Source organism: Microtus pennsylvanicus, chromosome 1, assembly GCF_037038515.1.
Source record: "Microtus pennsylvanicus isolate mMicPen1 chromosome 1, mMicPen1.hap1, whole genome shotgun sequence".
Classification (NCBI taxonomy): domain Eukaryota; kingdom Metazoa; phylum Chordata; class Mammalia; order Rodentia; family Cricetidae; genus Microtus; species Microtus pennsylvanicus.
The window spans coordinates 117,071,759-117,093,718 of record NC_134579.1 but is presented as its reverse complement, the minus strand read 5'-3'; the positions used below and the strand labels follow the sequence as shown (position 1 = coordinate 117,093,718).

Sequence of the window (21,960 nt, the reverse complement as noted above, 5' to 3'; positions counted from 1 at the left end):
ATTGTCCAGACAAGGTTCTGGGGTTTACTGACCTCATTTTTCATCATCTAAGATTGTGATCACATGCAGTGTTCTTAACTGCTGTTGGGTGAGCATGACTTCACTGACACTTTAGAATGTGAGAATGTAATAATAATTGAATGAATAATGTCATGTGTCTGGGTATCTCTATTATATATCATGGAGATGTACCATACAGAGTGCCGAAAGAGTCCTGGTAGGGTGTCTGACTTGTTCAAAAGCATTTTTTATTGGGCTTGAGGTGTAACTTAGTGGTAGAATACTTGCCTCATATGCACCAGGGTTCAATCCCCAGAATCTCTCTCTTTCTCTCACATGAAATAACAAGGCAGCAGCAAGTTTTGCTGTACCAATAGCCCTTCAAATATATCATGCATTCCTGAGTCCCTGGGGCACTTTATGTGCAGATCTGTCTCAGTCTGGGGCCTGAGATGGCAGGTTCTACAAGCTTCCAGGTAGTAGGGGGGGGGGGGGGGAGCTGGTCTCTGGTATGCGTTAAGTCACAGGGATGTGGGTTGCTGTAAATTGAGATTCATTGGACTAGAACCCCACTATTCCTTTATGTAGTGTCTGGCTGCTTTCCTGTTGCAAGAACAGAGCTGAGAAGTTGCTGCAAGAACATGTGGCCCACAAAACTTAAAAGTATTTCCTCTCTGGCTATTCCGGGAAGGACTTAAATCTACTCTAGAGCATCCCCTGCCTCATCCTTTCTTTCCCTTCTATGCCCTTCATCTTGTCTTTGTGCTCTTAAGTAGCAAGGAGGGAGGATGCTGGTTGTTTGTCCTGCCTGAGGAGCCCATGGGCTATCAGAATGTATGTGTCTGACTGAAAGCCACCTTCTGCGCTCTAGCTAGTGCTGACTCTTAAGAAATACCACAGGGCACAGACCTAGAACTGTCAGGCCACCCACCCTTTTGCAAACCTGTCCTGTAGGTGGAGCACTTGCAGCAAGAGACAGCCTCATTGAGAAAACAGATGCAGAAAGTAAAGGAGCAGTTTCTTCAGCAAAAGGTAAGACATGAGAAACAAGTTTTGGTCATATTCTGAGTAGTCTGTTTGCTTCAGTAGAACAAACTCAGAAAGAGGAAAGCATCTAGGCCTTATACTTTTTAAAGGCATTGTACTTGTTCTAACTTGTCCTCCATTGCAGTCAGTGAGGCAGCATGCCATTTCTCCCCGGAGGTAGGGTCTATGATCCTCAAAGACTGAGTGTAATAACTACCATTGTGGTACCTGTCAGAATACCCTGTCATTATTACTTCCAAGATCTGTGTGTTATACATTTTTTTTTTTGGTCAATGTGTGTTGGTTGTGTTTGGTGTATAAAGTATATGAAAAGCTTCCACCACAATCTAACATTAAAAACAAATTCAGGGGCTGGAGAGATGGCTCAGCGGTTAAGAGCATTGCTTGCTCTTCCAAAGGTCCTGAGTTCAATTCCCAGCAACCACATGGTGGCTCACAACCATCTGTAATGAGATCTGGTGCCCTCTTCTGGCCTTCAGGCATACACACAGATAGAATATTGTATACATAACAAATAAATAAATAAATATTAAAAAAAAAAGATTAAAAACAAATTCAGTTTGTACTCAACAGGTCTATGACATAAAGTCTTGTATTGTGAAGCCCTTGTCTCCTGATGGAGGAATGGCTGATTCCTTGCTTCATTGCCAGCATCAGTTGAATGTTTTGTTCTAAGAGAAGAAGATCCGCCAGAGCTTGTTTATAAGTTATGTTTCAGTTTATTACAGAGATACATGAAGGACTAACTTTCAGAATTCAAGCACCCCAACTAAAGGGAGATTAGCCCTTGTGAGATTACCCAAAACATATAAGGATACCAGGAGGATAATGGGATGTTTCACACAATGTCCAGATTTGGGGGGCATTGTTTGTAGTCACATCATGAGACAGAAATCCAGACATGCCATCATCATTGGTATTTCTCAAGGAGTAGTGTTAGATTTCATGGTGTATTGTTTTATGTATAAAAAGTTGTGCCCTAGGGCTAGAGATATAGTTTAGTGATTAGAGCTCTTGCCTCTAATTCTCTGAGAACGTGGGTATGGTGGGTTATGCCTTGAATTGTTGGTAAACATTTTTATGTAAGCCAGCCTGGGCAAGTATTTCCTGGGCAAGATGTTGACTGAGACTGGCTTATTACTTTTGTCTTTTCCTGAAGGTAATGGTAGAGGCCTACCGGCGAGATGCTGCTTCCAAAGACCAGCTCATTAGTGAGCTGAGAACCACAAAAAAACGGCTGGACTCAGAGATGAAGGAACTGAGGCAGGAGCTAATGAAGGTGCATGGAGAGAAGAAGATTGTGGAAGTAGAACACTCACGACTGCAAAAGGAGATGTCCCTGGTTCACCAGAAGATGGCAGATCTCGAGGGGCATCTTCAGTCAGTGCAGAAAGAACGAGATGAAATGGAGACTCACCTGCAGGTAGGATGCAATACAGAGGTTGTGCAATGCAAGAGATAGGTTCAGCCAAGTATGCTGAGAGCTTACTGTATATAAGGTAGAATAAGGAACATTGGCCAAGGAAGGCTTTTAAAACAATCTAGAGACTAGGCCTTCCTGAAACTAATATTCAGATAAGTCCAGGTTGTGATGGCATATGAAAGAAACAAAGAGAGTAAGCACCTGGACATGCTACTCTGTGACGGGGTCTTTGGAGCTACTACTGGTTGAGCCTCAATGTTTATAAAATTGGCACCAGACAAAAAAGAGAGAGTGCTCTGCAGATAGCCTGAGTTTAGGCAGGACAGTCACTGAAAGGATCATGTAGCTACCCATGCCCTTTGGACAGCCATACTTCCTGAGTCTTGCCGTTTTAATGAGTGCAGTGACTGGCTTGGCGATCAGACAAGGTAGGTTTAAGGGATGACTTATGAGTAGAGACGTCTCTCCTAAGGATCATATCCTGCGGTGAGAAATTTGGAGAGTTGATATGCAGGATGCTAGAACCAAAAAGGCTCCATTTTACACATGACATGCTGAAAGTCCTTAAGAGGTCCGGGCAAGGTTCAGGTAGACAAGTGACATGACCAGTATGTTTATGTAAGGATGGTGTGTCCAGTGTTCACCCAGAAGCGCCTTGCTTGTTCCTTTCATGAGGCATCAAGTAAGTCCTGGGCTAACCTGAGCTTGTCTTTCCTGCCAGGACATAAACTTCAAAAAGGCATTTAATGGTCTGGACAGAGTGGCCAAAAATGGTTTTTATGTATATGGATATTTTGGCTGCATGTATATCTCTGTACCATGTGCATGCCACCCATGGAAACCAGAAAAGGGCATTGAATCACTTGGAACTGGAGTTACAGATGATTATAAACTGCTATGTGGGTTCTGGGAATTAAACATGGGTCCTCTAGGAGAGAATCGAGTTCTCTGAATTGCTGAGCTATCTCTCCAACCCTCAGAAATGCTGTTGACCTCTATGAAGTATTGCTCATCAGTGACAGATACCTGAAGTAGGTGGCTTTTTACTTACTGGCCATTCTTTGTTCTTTTTAAAGTCTTTGCAGTTTGACAAAGAGCAGATGGTAGCCCTTACTGAGGCCAATGAGACACTAAAGAAACAAATACAAGAGCTGCAGCAAGAAGCCAAGAAGTAAGTCTAAGCGTTTTGTTCTATTTACTCCACCTACCTATGTTCTAACCAATGAGGACCAAGCAGTTTCTTTTTATTTAACCAATGACCTTCCTCTATCATGCCCTTGGTATTTCAGGCCAGGGCGCTTGTTGGTTGTACAGGAGGTTAACTCAGCATTCTCACTCATGTCTCAGGGCCATCACAGAACAGAAGCAGAAGATGAAGCGGCTGGGCTCAGATCTGACCAGCGCTCAGAAGGAGATGAAGACTAAGCACAAAGCTTATGAGAATGCCGTGAGCATTCTTAGCCGTCGTCTGCAGGAGGCCCTGGCTACCAAGGAGGCCACAGATGCAGAGCTTAGCCAGCTCAGAGCTCAGAGCACTGGTGGTAGCAGTGACCCTGTCCTACAAGTAGGTAAACACATTTCTCCCTGTCAAAGTCCTTATGACTCTTTTTTGACTTTGTTCATTTTTTTGTTGTTGTTGTTGCCCTGGCTGTCCTGGAACACTATTTGTACCAGGCTGGCCTTGTTGGCATTAAAATCATGCACCTCTCCATCTGGCTAGAGTCCTTATGATTTTTTGAAAATAGCAAAAGTACATTCTATCAACATTTTCTAGCTCTAAAATTTTTATGTCACTGAGAACACTGAGGCCAGCCCTCCTCTCCTTTTCAATTTTTAGTTTTCATTTGGAGACAATTCAAGTTATCTTAATATCTGGCCTTAAATTTTGTAGTCCTTCTTCCCCAGCTCACTAAGTATCTGGGAGTATAAACAGCAGCACCACATCTGGCATAGACAGCATTTCTTTAACAAATGACTTGCTCTGCCACTGGACTTTTAGTGACATATATAGTATCTCATATGCCGTTGAAGAAGCTCCCCTGGCCTGTAGAAATTGGGTTCCTGGCTGAGGAGCAGAGGGAGAACTTACTTCTTCTGTTCTATAATCTTCTCTGTATAACCCTAGGTCCCATCGAGAGAGAAGTACAGACAGAGACAGGATGGTATTATATGCAGTGAGAAAGGAAGGTACAAGAGGTAGAATCTGATAGAGTTAAAAAAAAAATTACAGGAGGCATGGGGGAAAACACTTGGGCTGGGAGGTGAGTGGAAAGAGTGTTTGGCCTTGCCCATAGTGAATGTGGAAAGTGAGCCTTGTCACTTTCCTGTCCTTTCATGTACGTAAGTGTACATTAGGATAGTAAAGTTTGGGAATCTCTGGTAGACAGGTTTTATTTTGTTGCCGTGGCTGAGAGGTGACAGCAGAATGAGGGCAACAGGTCAGTAAACCACATAGCTCTGATGAGGAACAGTAGCGTATGTGTTCAGGATCATCCAAATGTCACTGCATTAGGAAAATTCTATTCTTTAGGATTTTCCTTTTTTCTTGTTTTTAATAGTTTTATTTTACTGTGTGTACGCGTGTGAGCAGATGCCATGGGAGAGGGTGTCAGATTTCTTGAGCTAGAGTTACAGGCTGTTGTATACCACCGTACATGTGTGCTAGGAATCAAATCGTGGTCTTCTGAAAGAGTGAAAAGTACTCTTAACTGCTGCATCATCTCTTCAGTTCCCTGTTTCTGTATGTTTTTGTTTTGTTGGTTCAGAGTAGTAGAGGCTGGCCTTGAACTCACTATATAGATAAGGATTCCTATTCCTCATACCTCCACCTCTCAAATGCTTGGATTAGAAGTGTATACTACAATGCCAAACTTGTGTTTTTCTTTTTGAGACAGGGTCTTAGAATTTTGATCTTCTAGCCTCAGCCTCCCAAGTTCTTAGAATATAGATTTATAATTATAAGATTATATCATAATATGGATATTTGCTTGTACAGTTGAATAAGTTACTTCATGAAATATTGAGTGGCCTAATCACCATGTTCCTTTCTGTTTGTCATTTTAACCCTTTTGGGTCACCTAGTAAAGGCAGCAAAGTGTGGAGTGTTCTGGAGTCTAGAATCTGTAACTGAGAAATAGCATATCCCCAGAAGCTTTAACTATGGTCTTGTTTATGGTGGGCTGGAGTAAGGAAAAGACTTTGTCTTACTGTATACCTTTTTACTCTCAGTCATAACACAAGAGTCAACAATAGAACCTCCAGCCAGAATAGAGAAGAGGGTGCCCGATCTGGCCTTGCCCTATAGTCAGACTGATGAATATCTTTTTTTTTTAAATATTTTTTTTTTAATTTTATTTGTTATGTATACAGAGCTCTGCCTGCATGTATCCCTGCAGGCCAGAAGAGGGCATCAAATCTCATTACAGATGGTTGTGAGCCACCACGTGGTTGCTGGGAATTGAACTCAGGACCTTTGGAAGAGCAGCCAGAGCTCTTAACCACTGAGCAATCTCTCCAGCCCCACTGATGAATATCTTAAATATCACCATAGACCCTTCATCTAGCAACTGATTGAAACAGAGACTGAGCTCCCAAAGTCCAGTTGAAGAGTGGAAGGAGTGAGAATATGAGCAAAGAGGTCAAGACCATGATGGGTTCACCCACTGAAACAGTTTACCTGAGCTAATGGGGAGCTCACCAACTTCAGCTGGACAGGGAAGGAACCAGCATAGGTCCAAATTAGTCCTGAATGTGGGTGACAGCTGTATGGCTGGGGTAGACTGTAGGACCACTGGCAGTGGCACCAGGATTTATCCCTACTGCTTGTACTGTCTTTTTGGAACCCATTCTCTTTTGATGCCTTGCTCATCCTGGATATAGTGGCCTTTGACCTTCCCCAAAGCAGTGTCCCTTACACTCTCTGAGGAGTGGCTAGGGGCTGGGGGGTGGTAGGGGAGAAATAATGGGAGCAGGGAAAGGAATGGAAACTGGGATTGGTATGTAAAATGAAAAAAGATAGTTTGTTTTCTTTTTCTAAATAAATAAATAAGAGCCTCCAGCCAGGAATGATGGCATAATCCTAATACATAGGGAGCTGATGCAGGACGATCAGGATTTCAAGGTTAATCTTGGCTTTGGCAAGTTCTAGGCCAGCATGAGCTACACAAGACCTTATGTCAAGTAAACAAAAGAATAATACTTCCTGAATTTTGAGGCTGAGGAGAGAGGTTCACTAGTTCAAAGCCAGTCTGGACTCTTTAGTAAGGAAGGTTCTGTCTCAATAAAACAAAACAACAGGGCTGGTTAAATGGCTTAGTAGATAAGGCCTTTTCACCATGACTGATAACTTGAGTTTGAGCCTCCATTACTTGGAAGAAGGAAAGACCTGACTGCCACAAGTTGTCCTCTGTGCTATACATACAAACAAGGGCATCTGTGCACTTGCGCACACACACAAAAAATAAATTAAAAAGTTAATAAAAATTTAAAAACAACAACTACAAAATCTAGAATGTAGTCAATTATGTGTCCATGAAAGTTGCAGGAGGAAAGGGCCATTGGCTAAACATGACTCCCATTTTGGATCTCAGGAGAAGATTCGAGCTCTGGAGGTGGAACTGCAGAATGTTGGCCAAAGCAAAATACTGTTGGAGAAGGAGTTACAGGAGGTGATCACAATGACTACTCAGGAGCTGGAAGAGTCCCGGGAGAAGGTGCTGGAGCTGGAAGATGAGGTAACACCTGTATTACCGAGCATAGAGTTGCTGTCTGCTCAGCATTGCTCCTTGGCAGTTGGTTACCTTGTGATTGTTGTTGGATCCGATTGTTGTCAGTATTCTAGGGAGGATGACAATAGTTACCACTTTACAGTTATAAAATAGCTGCTGAGACTTATATTCTAAGGCAGGTGTGTCTAGCCTGTAACCTGTGTACCACATGAGTCCCAGGATAGCTGTGAATCCATCCTAGCAGATTTGTAGATAACAGATTTGTCCTATTTCAGTGCCCAAAGGTTAGATAATCCTGATCTTTTCCCAGTTAAAATTCTTTGATTGTAAATAACAAACCTAAATTAAACTTGCCAAAGAACTGAAAACTTGGAAGCAGTTTATTGGCCCTATTCAGACTGTGTTGTCATTGTCACTAAGGGCCCTGTCACCAGCCCCTGGCCTACCCCACTGCCTACAATGCTGCTACAGTAGTCTTTAGGATTATTACATACTTTTTAGGCATGTGTGTTTTATTTAGCCATCTCTATCCTTTCCTCAAATGGGTGTGCTAAGATCAGCCCAGCTTCATGCCCATTTGTGAGTAGCTTGGCAAGGCCTTTAGTAGTTTTGGAGCTCTCTTTCTAGAGGTCTATGAACCCAAAAGAGCAGTAACTTCACAGGTAATGAGTCAAGGATAGTTTGTGCTTTAGTGGTTAGCTCTTGTTGAAAATTGCTCTCCTGTTTCAGGTGAGTATCATAATTCTGTCTAGCAGAATATGATTTGCATGTCTGGCGGTGAGGGTGGTGTTGCTTTTGATACAGAGTCTCCTATAGCCAGGCTGGCCTTAAACTGATCCATCTGGCTCTGCCTCCCAAGTACTGGGGTCATGGGCATGGATCACCAGATCTGCCCAGAGCATGAAGTTTTACATGTATCAATATCTTTCAGCTTCAAGAATCCAGAGGCTTCAGAAAGAAGATTAAACATCTTGAAGAGTCAAATAAGAAACTGGCTCTAGAGTTAGAACATGAGCGAGGGAAGCTCACCGGCCTCGGACAGTCTAATGCAGCTTTGCGGGAACACAACAGTATCCTGGAGACTGCACTAGCCAAGAGGGAAGCTGACCTGGTGCAGCTGAATCTCCAGGTGCTGAGACCTATTTGCCAGGAGCAGCGTGAGAGTTATGTGGACCATATTTCCTGTCAGTGTCTTACCATATTGAGTCATAGCCACTTTCAGGGTATTACCACACTTGGCTCAGAGGCTCAGAGGAACCTGGCTATTGCACCTGGATCCTCCAGCTATAAGAGCTGTGGTCATTGTACCAAGTTCATTGGTTCTTTTCACACAGAAGACTCCTAGTGGGGCAGATCAGACTATCCTCTGGTTCTAGGAGCACAAGAACCGGTGCAAAAGTCCTGACATGATTTACAACTGGGATTTGAACCCCAACTTGCTGTCTTATTGTAGATTCTGTTCTTAGCTCCTTAAGGTTCTACAATGCTTTAGAGGTAGCTGAACACTTCAGGGGAAGTTTCAGAATGTCACATAAGGGTCATGTCACACACAATCTTAAAAAATGTAATTACTGGAAAAGTTAACTTAAATTTTGTTCTAGTTCCTACCACTCCTGTCCTTGCTGGGCTGCCTTGCTTATAAACGCACGTCTTATGATCTATCTATATATCTTTCTTTTGGGTTCTCAGCTGTGTTTTTTTTAATATTTATTTATTTATTATGTATACAATATTCTGTCTGTGTGTACGTCTGCAGGCCAGAAGAGGGCACCAGACCTCTTTACAGATGGTTGTGAGCCACCATGTGGATGCCGGGAATTGAACTCAGGACCTTTGGAAGAGCAGGCAATGCTCTTAACCACTGAGCCATCTCTCCAGACCTCAGCTGTGTTCTTGAACACTGCCATGTGACACACTCCTATGAGATCAGACTTCTGCACTTGCTTATTTATTTGTTTCTGAGGCTGGCCCTAAATATACTAGGTAGCTAAGGGTGACTTTTTTAAAAAAAAAATTATTTATTTATTATGTATACAATATTGCCTGTGTGTATGCCTGCAGGCCAGAAGAGGGCACCAGACCTCATTACAGATGGTTGTGAGCCACCATGTGGTTGCTGGGAATTGAACTCAGGAACTTTGGAAGAACAGGCAATGCTCTTAACCACTGAGCCATCTCTCCAGCCCCCTAAGGGTGACTTTTAACTTCTAATCTTTCTGTCCTGAGTCATGGGATTACAGCCATGCCTGTTTTGTTTTGTTTTATGCCTAAATGCTGGGAATCAAATCCAAGGCTTTATGCCTGGTAACCAAGCAGTCTACCAACTGAGCTATATCTCCAGTCCCAGCTTCTCCCTTCCCAACCTTGTTTCCTTTCCTTTAATGTCATCATTATGTGTGCTACCTCTCTTAGGTTTTATTGCAGTGAAGAGACTGTGTCATGAGTGGTCTTTCTTATAAAGAAAACATTTAATTGAGGGTGGCTTGCTCACAGTTTCAGAGGTTCAGCTCATGATCATGAAGAGAGGCATGGAAGCATGCAGGCAAGCTTGATGCTGGAGCTGAGAGTGCAACATCTTGCAGACAACAGGAAGTTGACTGACTCACATTGAGGGAAGCTTGAGAAAAAGAGACCTCAAAGCCTACCCCCACAGTGACACACTTCCTCCAACAAGGCCGCACCTCCTAATAGTGCCACTCCTTTTGGGGGCCATTTTCTTTCAAACCATCACAGTCCACTCCCTGCCCCCCAAAGGCTTGCTTACAGCCATGTCATAATGCAGAAAAATATATCCCATAGTCTGTCATGGTCTCAAAAATGTTTCAAAGTCCAAAGTTTCTTCTGAGACACATGGCAATCTCTTAACTGTAATCCCCCTATAAAGATCAAAATCAAAAAGCAGATTACATATTTCCAACATATAATAGTATAGACTATACATTAACATTCAAAAACATGGGGAAAGGAACATAATGAGGAAATACTAGACCAAAGCAAGACCAACACCAGGTGGGCAAACTCCAAACTCTACATCTCTATGTCTAATGTCAAAATGCTTTCCACATCTCCAATTCTGTTCAACTTTGTTGACCGCAACACACTTCTTTCTCTTGGGCTGGTTCCACTCCTTATTAGCAGCTCTCTTTGGCAGGTATCCCCTGACTCTGGCATAGCTAAAATCTTAGGTTCTCCTAGGCAATCTAGGCTGCAGCTTCACACAATGGCCTACTAGGCCTTTACTCAGGGACACCCGACACATGCCTGGCCTCAGTGGCTGTCCGTAGGTGCAGAGGCAACTTCTATAACCCTTAACTCTGATGCCAGAACTACATGGCTGAAGCTGCCAAGTTCTGCTGCTTACTGGGGCTGGTACATGACCCCCTTGTTCAATTACATCTTCATTAGCTTTCTGTTTTCCTTTACTTCCTAAGCTTGGCTGTCCTTCAACTTGATCCTTAGACCAGGCTGCCCTCAAATTCATTTCCTCCAACCTCTGCCTTCCCAGTGCTGGGATTAAAGATATACACCACCACACATAGCTCTATGGACTTTTCTTTAATTCCTCCCACAACTTGGAAACTTAGCTGGCTGAGATCTTACCCTGAGGTCAACACTCCCTTTATTCTATTTCTTTATCTCCTTGAACAAAGAATTTAGCTCCATTCCAGCTTTCTGCTGGTTTTCTCCTCAAAATATACATTTTGTAATTTACCCTGCTCAGCTTGCTACTTTTCATTACAAATCTTCATTAGAGTTACCACAAATATCCAAAAGACATAGTCTAGACTAGGCTGTTTTTGAGATTTCATCTGGCAATGATATTAATCTAAAACTCTTCCCTTTAGCCTTAGATAGACTCATGAGACAAGGGCAAAAGGCAGCTACTTTCTTCACTAAAATATCACAAGAATGATCTCTAAGCAACATATTAAAATTCTTCTCTGAAACCTCTTGAGTGTACCACTGACAGTTCAAATCACTCTTAGCAATTCTGTCTTCCAAGCTCCTACTAGTATGGTCCGTTAAGCAGTGCTTAAAGCATTCCACTGCTTTCCTAACCCAAAGTACCAAAGTCCATATTACTCCATGTAAAAGCATCGTCAGGCCTATCACAATACCCCAGTCTCTGGTACCAACTTCTGTTTTAGGTTTTTTTTGTTTTGTTTTGCTTTTTTTTTTGTTTTAGGTTTTTATTGCTGTGAAGAGACACCATGACCATAGCCACTCTTAGAAATAAAACATTTGAGTGTAGCTTGCTTACAGTTTCAAAGGTTCAGTCCCTTATGATCATGAAAGGCAGACATCCTGGAGTTGAGTCTTGCAGCTGTTGTCTTGCAGACAACAGGAAGTCGACTGACTGTCACACTGAGAGAAGCTTGAGAAAAAGAGACCTCAAAGCCTGTCCCCACAGTGACACACTTCCTCTAACAAGGCCACACCTCACCTCTTAATGGTGACATTCCCTTTCGGGGCCATTTTCTTTCAAACAGCTCCACCATCATACTGGGCTCCACATGATGGTTGACGGTAGAGGATCCCAAATTGTATTTAGGGTTGTATAGGTGCTTGGGATTGATATCGTTTCTTATTCATCCTTTCATGATGTGATATAGGTGCAGGCAGTTTTACAGCGCAAAGAGGAGGAGGATCGCCAGATGAAGCAACTTGTTGAAGCCTTACAAGCCTCATTAGAAAAAGAAAAGATGAAAGTAAACAGCATGAAGGAACAGGTATGTTGTTAGCTTCAAATTCATAGGACCTTCTAGGAGATATAGACTCTGGGTGTTGGCATACAAAAGAATTCCATGATAGCCCAGAATGGAGTATGACAAGGTTTATTTATTTGGGGTTAAACTCACAGAAAGGGTAGCAGTCCAGCTGGTAACTGGAACCGAATCCAACAACCAAGAGGGCTCTATCTATAGGTCATGAAATCACACCCAAAGTGGGCCAGTATCTTAAAGGCTATTGGCTGAAGGAATTCTGACAATATATGGGGTGTCCTTCACATGGTGAGTTTGTTTCTAAGGACTGGGTTCTTATGACAGACTGCAGAGAACATTGTTTCTTTGTAGAAAGTAGCATTAAATGACTTTAGCAGTGAGGGACTGGAAAAGACAGACTTAAGCCACCCATATATATGCATATATATATCTTTTTCTAGAAAACTCTCTGTAAAGTTTAAAAAGCACACTTCCTGTTTGTGCACACTCCTGTAATCCCAGCATTTAAAAGACGGAGGCAGGAGGATCTTGACTTCAAAGTCAACTTAAGCTATATGTAGTTAAGTTTGAGGCTAGCCTAAGCTCTATAGCAAGACCTTGTCTAAAAACAGTCAAGAAATACGGCTGTATATAGCCTTAAAGTATACAGACTTATCTTTGTTACTGGCTCCTTTCCACATTCCAGTTTTACTGATCTGTCAGGTAAATGCCAGATCTGATTGACAGATTCTGCCTCAGAAGATAAGGTGGATCAATCAAGGAAGATTCCTGATACTAGCCTTAGGTTTCCACATACAACAGTCCTGGGTGCACATCTGCATACACACACACTAAACACATTCAAACATGCATATACACACACACAACATTTGTGTTGGCCTTGAGAGGAAAATACACAACAGACCAGTTCCACGTTGGTTTGGTGTAGGGGCTTGGTATTCCATCACATTTGTGTGTGAATAATGTCAACTTCTCACTTTCTTCTAGATGGCTGCAGCCAGGGTAGAAGCTGGACACAACCGCCGTCACTTTAAGGCAGCTACTTTGGAGCTGAGTGAAGTGAAGAAGGAACTGCAGGCGAAGGAACACATGGTACAGGCATTGCAAGCTGAAGTGGATGAGCTTCAGTGAGTACCTGCTGCTTGCACAAGGACATCTCAGGGCTGTGTCCTCGATGACCATTTTCCATATAGCACTTCAGAGCTACTGGGGTTTTCTTTCATCTTTAATTCATTTTGAATCTCACAGAAAGAGTCATGTCTTTCCCTAAGGAGCCAAGTACTTTACGAACAAGTCAAAAGAACAGAGTGAACAGAGTTATCTGTCTGACTGTTTCAGGAAACCTAAGCTTAAACTTAACCCAGCTCTTCCTTGACTTCTTCTTAGAATACAAAGAACCCAATTTGAGCACTCAATCCAGGGATATCCTGAATATTCAGAGATTCCTTGTAGCTACACACTAATGCTAACATCAACTCAGACATGTAAAAAGGGGCAGGATAAACCCAGGGCTATACACAACACACCTCTATAGCAGCCCCAGAGGTCTCTGTTGTGTTATGGAAGTGTCTGAGTTTTGTGTACTCCCAGAGTACAAAGGACTTTCTTTGTAGGGTTAATGAAGGTAGAACATTGGAAATACTCTACACTATCTACAGCCAGTGGTAAAGGGTTTTCACCATAGACAGCCTTGGGGACAAACTAAGAGAATTTTGTCATTTTATTTTTAACCTTTTTGTTTGTTTAAATGCCAGGATTCAAGAGGGAAAGCATTCTCAAGAAATAGCACAATTCCAGACTGAGCTTGCAGAAGCTAGAACCCAGCTCCAGCTCCTACAGAAGCAGCTGGATGAACAGATGAACCAGCAGCCCACAGGGAGTCAAGAGGTGACAGCTAGGTCCTTGCTGCTCTGTCTGTTCAGACAGAAATTATATTTTTTTTATAAATGTAATACTAAAAGATGGTAGAAATTCCTTAGAACTCTTTTACAGTATAAGTCATTATTTTAAAATTGTGTTAGTCATGTGCTGCCTTCTTTTAGATGGAAGATCTCAAATGGGAATTGGATCAGAAAGAACGAGAAATTCAGTCCCTGAAGCAGCAGCTTGACTTGACAGAGCAACATGGCAAGAAAGAACTAGAGAGTACACAACAGACATTCCAGGTTGGTGCTATCCCTATCCCAAGCCCTGGATCTGGATAGAAGGTGTTCTCATTGAATCGGATCACCCTCCTGGTTCCCCCACCTCACTTCAGTGATCTGAAGACACTGTCTCTGTTTTAGATTGAGGTTTAGCCGGGTGGTGGTGGCCCGTGCCTTTAATCCTAGCACTCAGAAGGCAGAGGCAGGTGAAGCTCTGTAAGTTCAAGGCCAGCCTGATCTACAAGAGCTAGTTCCAGGACAGAAACTCTGTCTCAAAAAAAAAGATTGAGGTTCAGTGTGATTTTCTGGTTCAGTTTACACAGATGGACAAGAAACTGAGACAAACCCAAGCACTATTCCTCTGTTAAACTGCATGAAGTGTACCAGAAACATGCTATGGCCATATGCAATGTGTTTATGATCAACTTCTCCACAAAGGCTCAAATGAATAGTCTTTTCTGCTGAGGGAAAGGACCAGAAACATAACTTGCTAATATTACTTACCTGTTTAAAAAAAAAAAAGGAAGGAAGAAAAGCACACACCTTTAATCCCAGCACTTGAGAGGGAGAGGTGGACTCTCTGAGTTTGAGGATACCCTGATCCACAGAGTAAGTTCCAGGACAGCCAGGGCTACATAAAGAAACCTTGTCTTGAACCCCCGCCCACCCCCAAAAGGCTCAAATTATTAGATTGGCTTATACTATTTCTTAGGAATGGTTTGACTTAGTCTAATAGTGGACTTTAGAATTTAAAGATCCTTGGGGTTAACTTTGGCCATGCAGATATTGCTGCTTGGAAAAGGCTCTATGTTAAGTGTCAAGAGTATTGAAGTGATACTCAGCATCATTTACTGCTCTTGCAGAGGACCTGGATTTTGGTTCCCAGCACTCACAGAGCAGCTCCAGAAAGGCCAACACCCTCTTTTGACCTCTGAAGGCTCTGACATGTTCGCATAAACACACATAAGCACTCACACATAAATCAACCAGTCAGTCAATCTAAAAATAGTGTTAGGAGTTGGAACTAGAGAGACAGCTCAGCAATTGAAAGCTTTTTTATTTTTCCAGAGGATTCAATTCAGTTTTCAGCACCACATGGGGCAGTTCACAACCAAATGTAACTAGCTCCAGCAAATCCAGCTCTTTCCTCTGGCTTCCATAGGTACATGCACTCATGTGCACATAACCCACACAGACACACATAATTAAGAATAGAATAATTATTTTTTAAAGTCAAGAGTTTGCTTCTAATGAATTTGTTGGTGGCTAGGTTAACTATAGGAAATTACTGAGATGAAAACATAACTCATCCTAACAAAACTGGAAACTGTTTTTATTTTGCTTGTGTTTTGAGACAAGGTTTCTTTGTGTAGCTTTGGCTATCCTGGAACTCAACTCTATAGACCAGGCTGACCTTGAATTTAGAGATCAGCCTGCCTCTGCATCCAGAGTGCTGGGATTAAAAGCATGCATCACCACCACCAGGCTAAGATGCTTGTTTTGTGAGACAGGCCAAGCTGACCCACACTTTCTATGTGGCTAAATCTGGTTGGTGTTGAGCCTCCTGAGCTTCACCAGTGCTGGGGTTATTAGCATGTGCCACTCACTGTCAGGTATTTAAGACATTTTAGCTTGAAAAAAAAAAAGAATCTGATCATTTTTCTTAGACTATCAAATCTGAGTTGGAAATGGTACAGGAAGATCTGTCAGAGACCCAGAAGGATAAGTTTATGCTTCAAGCCAAAGTGTCTGAACTGAAGAACAACATGAAAACTCTTCTGCAGCAGAACCAACAGCTCAAGCTGGATCTTCGCCGTGCTGCAGCCAAGGTAGGATTAGGTTACATTCCTTACAGGTTAACTGTTTATTTCATTTAAATTTGTTTGGGCAGATTGATAGGCTTTCTAGTCATTCACAGATCAACTAATACATCAGAGAAGTCTGCTTGGAAAGTGAGCCAGAACATTTTATTTTGGTGTTTTTTCTAACAGAATATTTATTTCTCTTCTTGAATATACATATCTTGTTTTAATACTATTTTATACTAATAAACATACAGCCTTGCTGTGCCGCCATCATGGAACACAGGTAGCTTCAGGATGGGCTCAGGTGGGAACCTCATGCTATTGTCAATTCTGCTGGAGGGTTCAAATACCTGGCAGACTTTCTTTTCTTTTCTTGGCACAATCTACGTAAATATTGCCAAATTTCTTAGGTTAGCTCAAAGTATAGGCTTGTATTTCAGGAGACTACTACAAGAGAGCTCTAATGCAGTGTTTAGTTATTTCTCCTGAGGGCTGGCACAAATGGTTTGTACTTATGTGCATTAGGATTACTGGACCAGTTAGTTTTTCTTAACCCATTTACTGTCAGACTCTCTTTATAAAAATCTAGCAGTTAGTCCTCTTTTCAGCAGGGGGACATGGCTCGGGGGAGGTTAGTTGTTGTGGTGGAGAATAAGGAAGGGCTGTAGAGAGGCTAATGATGTGCTTTTACAAACAGAAGAAAGAACCAAAAGGTGAGTCCAACTCCTCCAGCCCTGCAACACCCATCAAGATACCAGACTGTCCTGTCCCAGCCTCACTGATAGAGGAGCTGCTGAGGCCACCACCTGCTGTGAGCAAGGAACCCCTCAAGAATCTCAACAGCTGTTTGCAGCAGCTCAAGTATGTTTTCTATGCCCCATTTTGTTCAGCCTTTAGACATGACGTGTTTTTCCTGTTGTTTATAGAGTGCCTATTTCTTTGAAGCTCTTGTGAAGTAAAAGCTTTTTACTGGCAGAGCTTCTAGGGTCCATGTTGTAAATTGAAAATAGCTAAGTAAACTATTTTGGTGGGCCCTTAAAAGGTCAGGTGCTACACCTGTACCCTATAGGCTGAGCCTCCTAACTTAGGACAGAAAAGACCATCATGGGTTATATATAGCACATAGGACCCTAACAGGCAGGTGATTTTATAAGGGGAAATCACAAGTGACAGTGGCCTTACATGATGGCTTCTAGATAGCAACTTGGTTAGCATCAGGGTTTCATGTCTTGCTCATGTTTCTCACAGAAGCACCTCTCAGAAAACAGAAACCTATGTTATAGTGTTTGCTGGCTTATGCCTAGAGAGAGTGGGGGAGGGAATGCCAGGAGCTTTTGCCTTCTTTAACTCCAGATGATTTTGCTGATTGGACTTTAAGGGAACCACCACTGTAGCTAGTGGTCCTTGTATTACTTAGAGTTTCTTCTTCTGCCTTCTCTCATATCCCCAGGCAGGAAATGGACAGTCTGCAGCGCCAGATGGAGGAGCATACCATCACTGTGCATGAGTCTCTGTCCTCGTGGACTCAGGTGGAAGCTACCCCAGCAGAGCATGCCCATCCCAAGGGAGACACAAAACCACAGAGTCAAAACAATGTTCCCAGAGAAGGGCTGGGCCAATGACTACTTGTTCTCATCACCACGTATTTGTGCCTGCTGAAGGAATATTCTTTTGTCAATATTATTTATTTGATTGTGTGCTCTGGTGGTTTTTTAAGAGATGAGATTTAAATTCCTCTTTGTGTTTTATCAAGAATTAAAATAACAATGAGGCAAGGATTAAAGAAATAGTTATTTTAAACAACTAGCTTTTCCTGTGTGAAATGATCAAGTCTTAAAGACCTCAGAGTTTGGATCACTGGTGAGATCTGAATGTCTGTTTGAACAGTTACTTGCAGAAGGAAGGATCTTATGTGTGGCTATAGACACACTTAAGGGTGTTGCCAGGAACCTGTTCTTATCAGGCACTATATACAAAGTGGGCTCAATAGGCACCAGTACATAGAGGTCTTTACTGTTTCACTCATTAAGATCTTTACTTTCCTACAGAAATTTTTATTTGAACTTTTTGTTTTTATTTCATTTGTTTTTCAAACCATCCTACCTATAAAGGATGTATATGTAAATATTGAAAGTCTTTTAAAAAGGCATATGCCTGTATTATTTAAAGACCTAATTGTCTTACTGGTTGCCTTTTGAAAATTTAATATTGAGAAACAGTATACATGTAGCTTTAGGGATGTCAGTAAAAAAATGTATTTTAAGAAATATAACTTATTTTCTATGCATCCTAAAACCAAATACTCTTGCACAGAAAGAATTGTGTTAATCTTTTTATTTCTAGGGGTCTTTCCTGTCAACATCTTTTTGAATTCTTAACACTGACATCTCAGGTCTGTGGTTCCACTCACTTTGGCTTACCAACAGGCAGGACCAGTCAGGTCTTGAATTAGCAGGGGATGGAAGATCTCCAAGGTCTCCTCATACTGACTTGACATTTAGCGAGCCCAGGAAAAGAGCAGGAGACAAGGCAACCTTGGTCTGTGTGTGGGTTATAGGCTGTATCCATTGTGTCCTAAAGAGGGTATTAATGGGGCATTGTGAATATCTGTCAGTATGGTCATTAGGAACTACCCTGGACTTCTATTAAACACCGATACTACTAGGAATCAGAATATCTGGGAAAAGTTGGGCAGCTGTGGTCTGAAAGACAGAAGGTTCAGAGACAGAAACCTTGTTTAAAGTTGGCACTAAATATGTGATTTATTGCCATCTGCTTCCCAAACCATATACTAATGCTTCGTATACTGACTAGAAGTGTTGAAGTCTTTAATCTTTGTGAAAGCCCATGAAGAAAGTTTAAAATAAAGTGGGTTTTGTAATTCATGACTGTAATCACTTGGGAGGTAGAATCAGGAGAAGGATCAGTTCAAGACCAGTTTTCAGCTACATAGCAAGTTTGAAGCTCGGTTACATGAAACCAAAGATGGAACAAAAAAAATGATTTGAAATATTAAGTTAGAAGGGAGAGAAGTCTGAAGAAGGAAGTTCTGAGCATTAGTGATCAGCCCACGTAGGTGTCTCTTATTGGGTTTCTTGTCTAATTTGTGGAGAATGAGTTGTTCTGTTGTAATATCCTATTAGGAGATTAACTGGTATGATTAAAGTAGAACTAATCACAATGATGTCTGGTGTTTGAAAAATATTCCCTAACAAGTATTGTACCTTTTACAATGTATATAGAATTTGTACAGGGTTAATCTTTAAAAAATAAAAATAAGCTTGAAAACATTACATATAAACATACCCTCTTTAAGTTAGAAACTAGGAAAGGGTGGTAATTTACATTTTTATTTATTTTGTATTTTAAATTTCAAAACCAAGAAATAGTACTTGGGTTGGGCTTACTCTACAGCATAGTTATTTTCTCCTGTGTGGAGAGGTCTTTAAGAAGTCACGAGGAAAGAATATGCTAATTCTGAACTCATTCAAGTGAAAGTTGCTTTCATGTCTTCACCTATTTCTTCCACTGTTTTGATGTCCCATGTACATCCTCAGAAATGGCACTTCCTCTAGGCTTTGTTGTCTACCTTGCAGGTCCTTGGTCAGGTCCCTCTTGGTTCCATGGAAGTCTGGCATGTCTTAGCTCCATTTTTTTGTTCATTTTTATGCATCAATGTGTCTTTTCCTCACATTTATAGTTCAGAGATCTCTTAGATTGGAGCTGGCATTGTCTTAGGGTTTCCGTAGTCAGTCACCTTGAAGTTGAATTTTCAAATTTGCTATGAATGTTTTGATTGGTTGGTCGGTTTTGTTTTTTTCCTCTTATTTTCAAGGGACTTCACTGTATTTTATCTCCCAGAGTTTCTTCTTGGGTAAATACAGCTTGAGTTACTGTTGCCTGTGTAGTCAAAACTTGGAATTATAGGTTTACTCATGAAAAACTGCAGTCACTTGGAGGATTGCTTTCTAAAGCAGGCTTACCACTGCATAACATTTATGCATATATCACATATGCTATATGTCCTATAGCTGACATCTTGGCTTGCATGCTTTATAATATTACTTATTTCTCTTATGTTCAAAAAAACTGCCAAGAGATTTCCATTTTTTTTAATAGTACTCGTCAGATTGGTGCCATGATCTTAGTATTTTATACTGTGTAGCGGGCAATGATTTTGGGAAGATGTGAGTTTACTTGGGTTTGGGGTACAGGGAACAGGACCTACCCTCTCAGAAAGTAATCTTAGTGTATGTATCAGAAAGCTTATGTTAAATTCTTTCTTCATTTCAAAATGTAACTTGTCCTAGTGTGTGGATATTGTAAAAGCCAGAGGCCTATAGGATCACCATGACATATATTTTCATATATCTTGAAACAAAAAGTAATAAGTGAAGATTCTGGGAGTGAAAGTAAACATCATATTTGAAAAGAAAAAGTCTTAGAGACTTCTGAGGACCTCAGTGATAAGAATGGTATGAGATGTCCTGAGTCTTACCCTAACATGCTCAGTGGTTTGGAATTCTAGCCAAATCTATTCTATAGTAGTCTTAGGTTCTTGGGTTGATGTCCAATTTAGAGGGTCCAAAATTTCAGTGGTTTTTGAGTTTCTCATTTCTATAAAAAATTTCCTCACAAGAGAGTCAATCTTCATGTTGGGACTTTTCCAGGGAAAACTGTCGTAGGTAACAGACTGTAACTTTAAAAGGCATGTTGATTTGGGTTTTTGTTGTTGTTGTTGTTGTTTTGCTTCTTTTTTTAAAAAAATATAAGCGTGCTCACGAATTTCTTACATTTTATGCAATAAACTATTTTTGGTAAAGGTTTTCATATTTCACTTGGAAGGGCTTTATTTTTAGTACTAGCACTTTGTCATATTTGGAAGTAGCTCTTTTTTTATCTCATGTTGTTTCACAACATTTTAAAAGGTAATGTGTTCTGCCAAAGTTTAAAGTAAGGTAGAAAGATTCACTCCTTGTTGTGTCAGACCAGTAGAAGTAGCATGCTGACCTTCATTGGGCTGCATCCACCATCACCATGAGGGAGCAGCACACATGCAAAAGCGAGTGCAGGGAGCAGAGGAAGGCCTGTCTACTCTATGCTCTTCAGCTGACTAGTCTCTGCTGGGTTAATTTTCATACCTCAAACAATTTGTTTTAGTCACTTTTTTTTTATCACTGCATTATCCTGGCCCAATGTTATTAATAAGCCACACAGTTTAAATCAAGATGGAAAAGGAGAAGGATTTGGGAAGCTCAGTATTTAAATCACTAAGGTACTCAGAAACCTGGTAGCTCATGCAGTATTAGGAAGCAAATTATGAGGGAACTATAAAATGGGTTATTTAACACCCCTGCCATCCATGATGGGTGCCTTAGTTTGGGTTTCTATTGCTGTGAAGAGACACCATGACTACAGCAAATTCTTATCTTTTTTTTTTTAAAAAAAAAAGCTGGGCAATGTTGGCACATGCCTTTAATCCAGCACTTGGGAAGTAGATGGGTCTCTGTGAGTTCGAGGCCAGTCTAGTCTACAAGAGCTAGTTCTAAGACAGGTATCAAAACCACTATGAAACTCTTGTCTCTAAAAACCCAAATAAATAAATAAACAGATAGATAATAATAGATAATAAATATAAATGATAATAAAAAGACATTTAATTGGTGCTGGCTTACAGTTCAGAGGTTTAGTCCATGGTGAGAAGCATGGCAGCACACAGGCAGATATGCTTCTGGATCAACAGGCAGCAGAAACAGAATGACACTGGGCTGCCTTGAGCATCTGAAACCTCAGAGCCCATCCCTGTGACATACTTCCTCCAACAAGGTCACACCTCCAATAATGCCACTCCTTCTGAGTCTAAGTCTGTGGGGGCCATTCTCATTCAAATCACCACAGTGGGTAACCATGATAGTCTCAGAGAGTCCCCAAGCCTAAATATGGAGAAGACTCTGTGCCATTCACTACTCTCTGTCTACCTTTATATAACCTGCATCTCTGTCCTCATGGCCCTTAAAATAGATAGCACGAATGTGGCTCCCAAAACACTAGATGGTGACCTGTTGCTAAAGTTTCTTCCTAGCAAGATGT

The 21,960-nt window shown here is 41.4% G+C and overlaps 1 protein-coding gene across 7 annotated transcripts in view; it reads left to right on the top strand.

Moving 5' to 3' along the window:
* Golga3 (golgin A3) overlaps positions 1 to 20,702 on the top strand; it is a 50,616-nt gene extending 29,914 nt beyond the window's left edge. For all 7 annotated transcript variants that reach the window (XM_075981028.1, XM_075980993.1, XM_075980985.1 and 4 more), the window contains exons 12-24: positions 955 to 1,032; positions 2,207 to 2,470; positions 3,547 to 3,641; positions 3,818 to 4,034; positions 7,060 to 7,203; positions 8,129 to 8,326; positions 11,811 to 11,927; positions 12,909 to 13,048; positions 13,676 to 13,808; positions 13,964 to 14,086; positions 15,733 to 15,894; positions 16,568 to 16,731; positions 17,321 to 20,702. In XM_075981028.1, the coding sequence (XP_075837143.1) occupies positions 955 to 1,032; positions 2,207 to 2,470; positions 3,547 to 3,641; positions 3,818 to 4,034; positions 7,060 to 7,203; positions 8,129 to 8,326; positions 11,811 to 11,927; positions 12,909 to 13,048; positions 13,676 to 13,808; positions 13,964 to 14,086; positions 15,733 to 15,894; positions 16,568 to 16,731; positions 17,321 to 17,492 (2,007 nt within the window). In that variant the 3' untranslated portion in view covers positions 17,493 to 20,702. The remainder of the gene's footprint in view (positions 1 to 954; positions 1,033 to 2,206; positions 2,471 to 3,546; positions 3,642 to 3,817; positions 4,035 to 7,059; positions 7,204 to 8,128; positions 8,327 to 11,810; positions 11,928 to 12,908; positions 13,049 to 13,675; positions 13,809 to 13,963; positions 14,087 to 15,732; positions 15,895 to 16,567; positions 16,732 to 17,320) is intronic.
* The last annotated feature ends 1,258 nt before the right edge of the window (positions 20,703 to 21,960 follow it).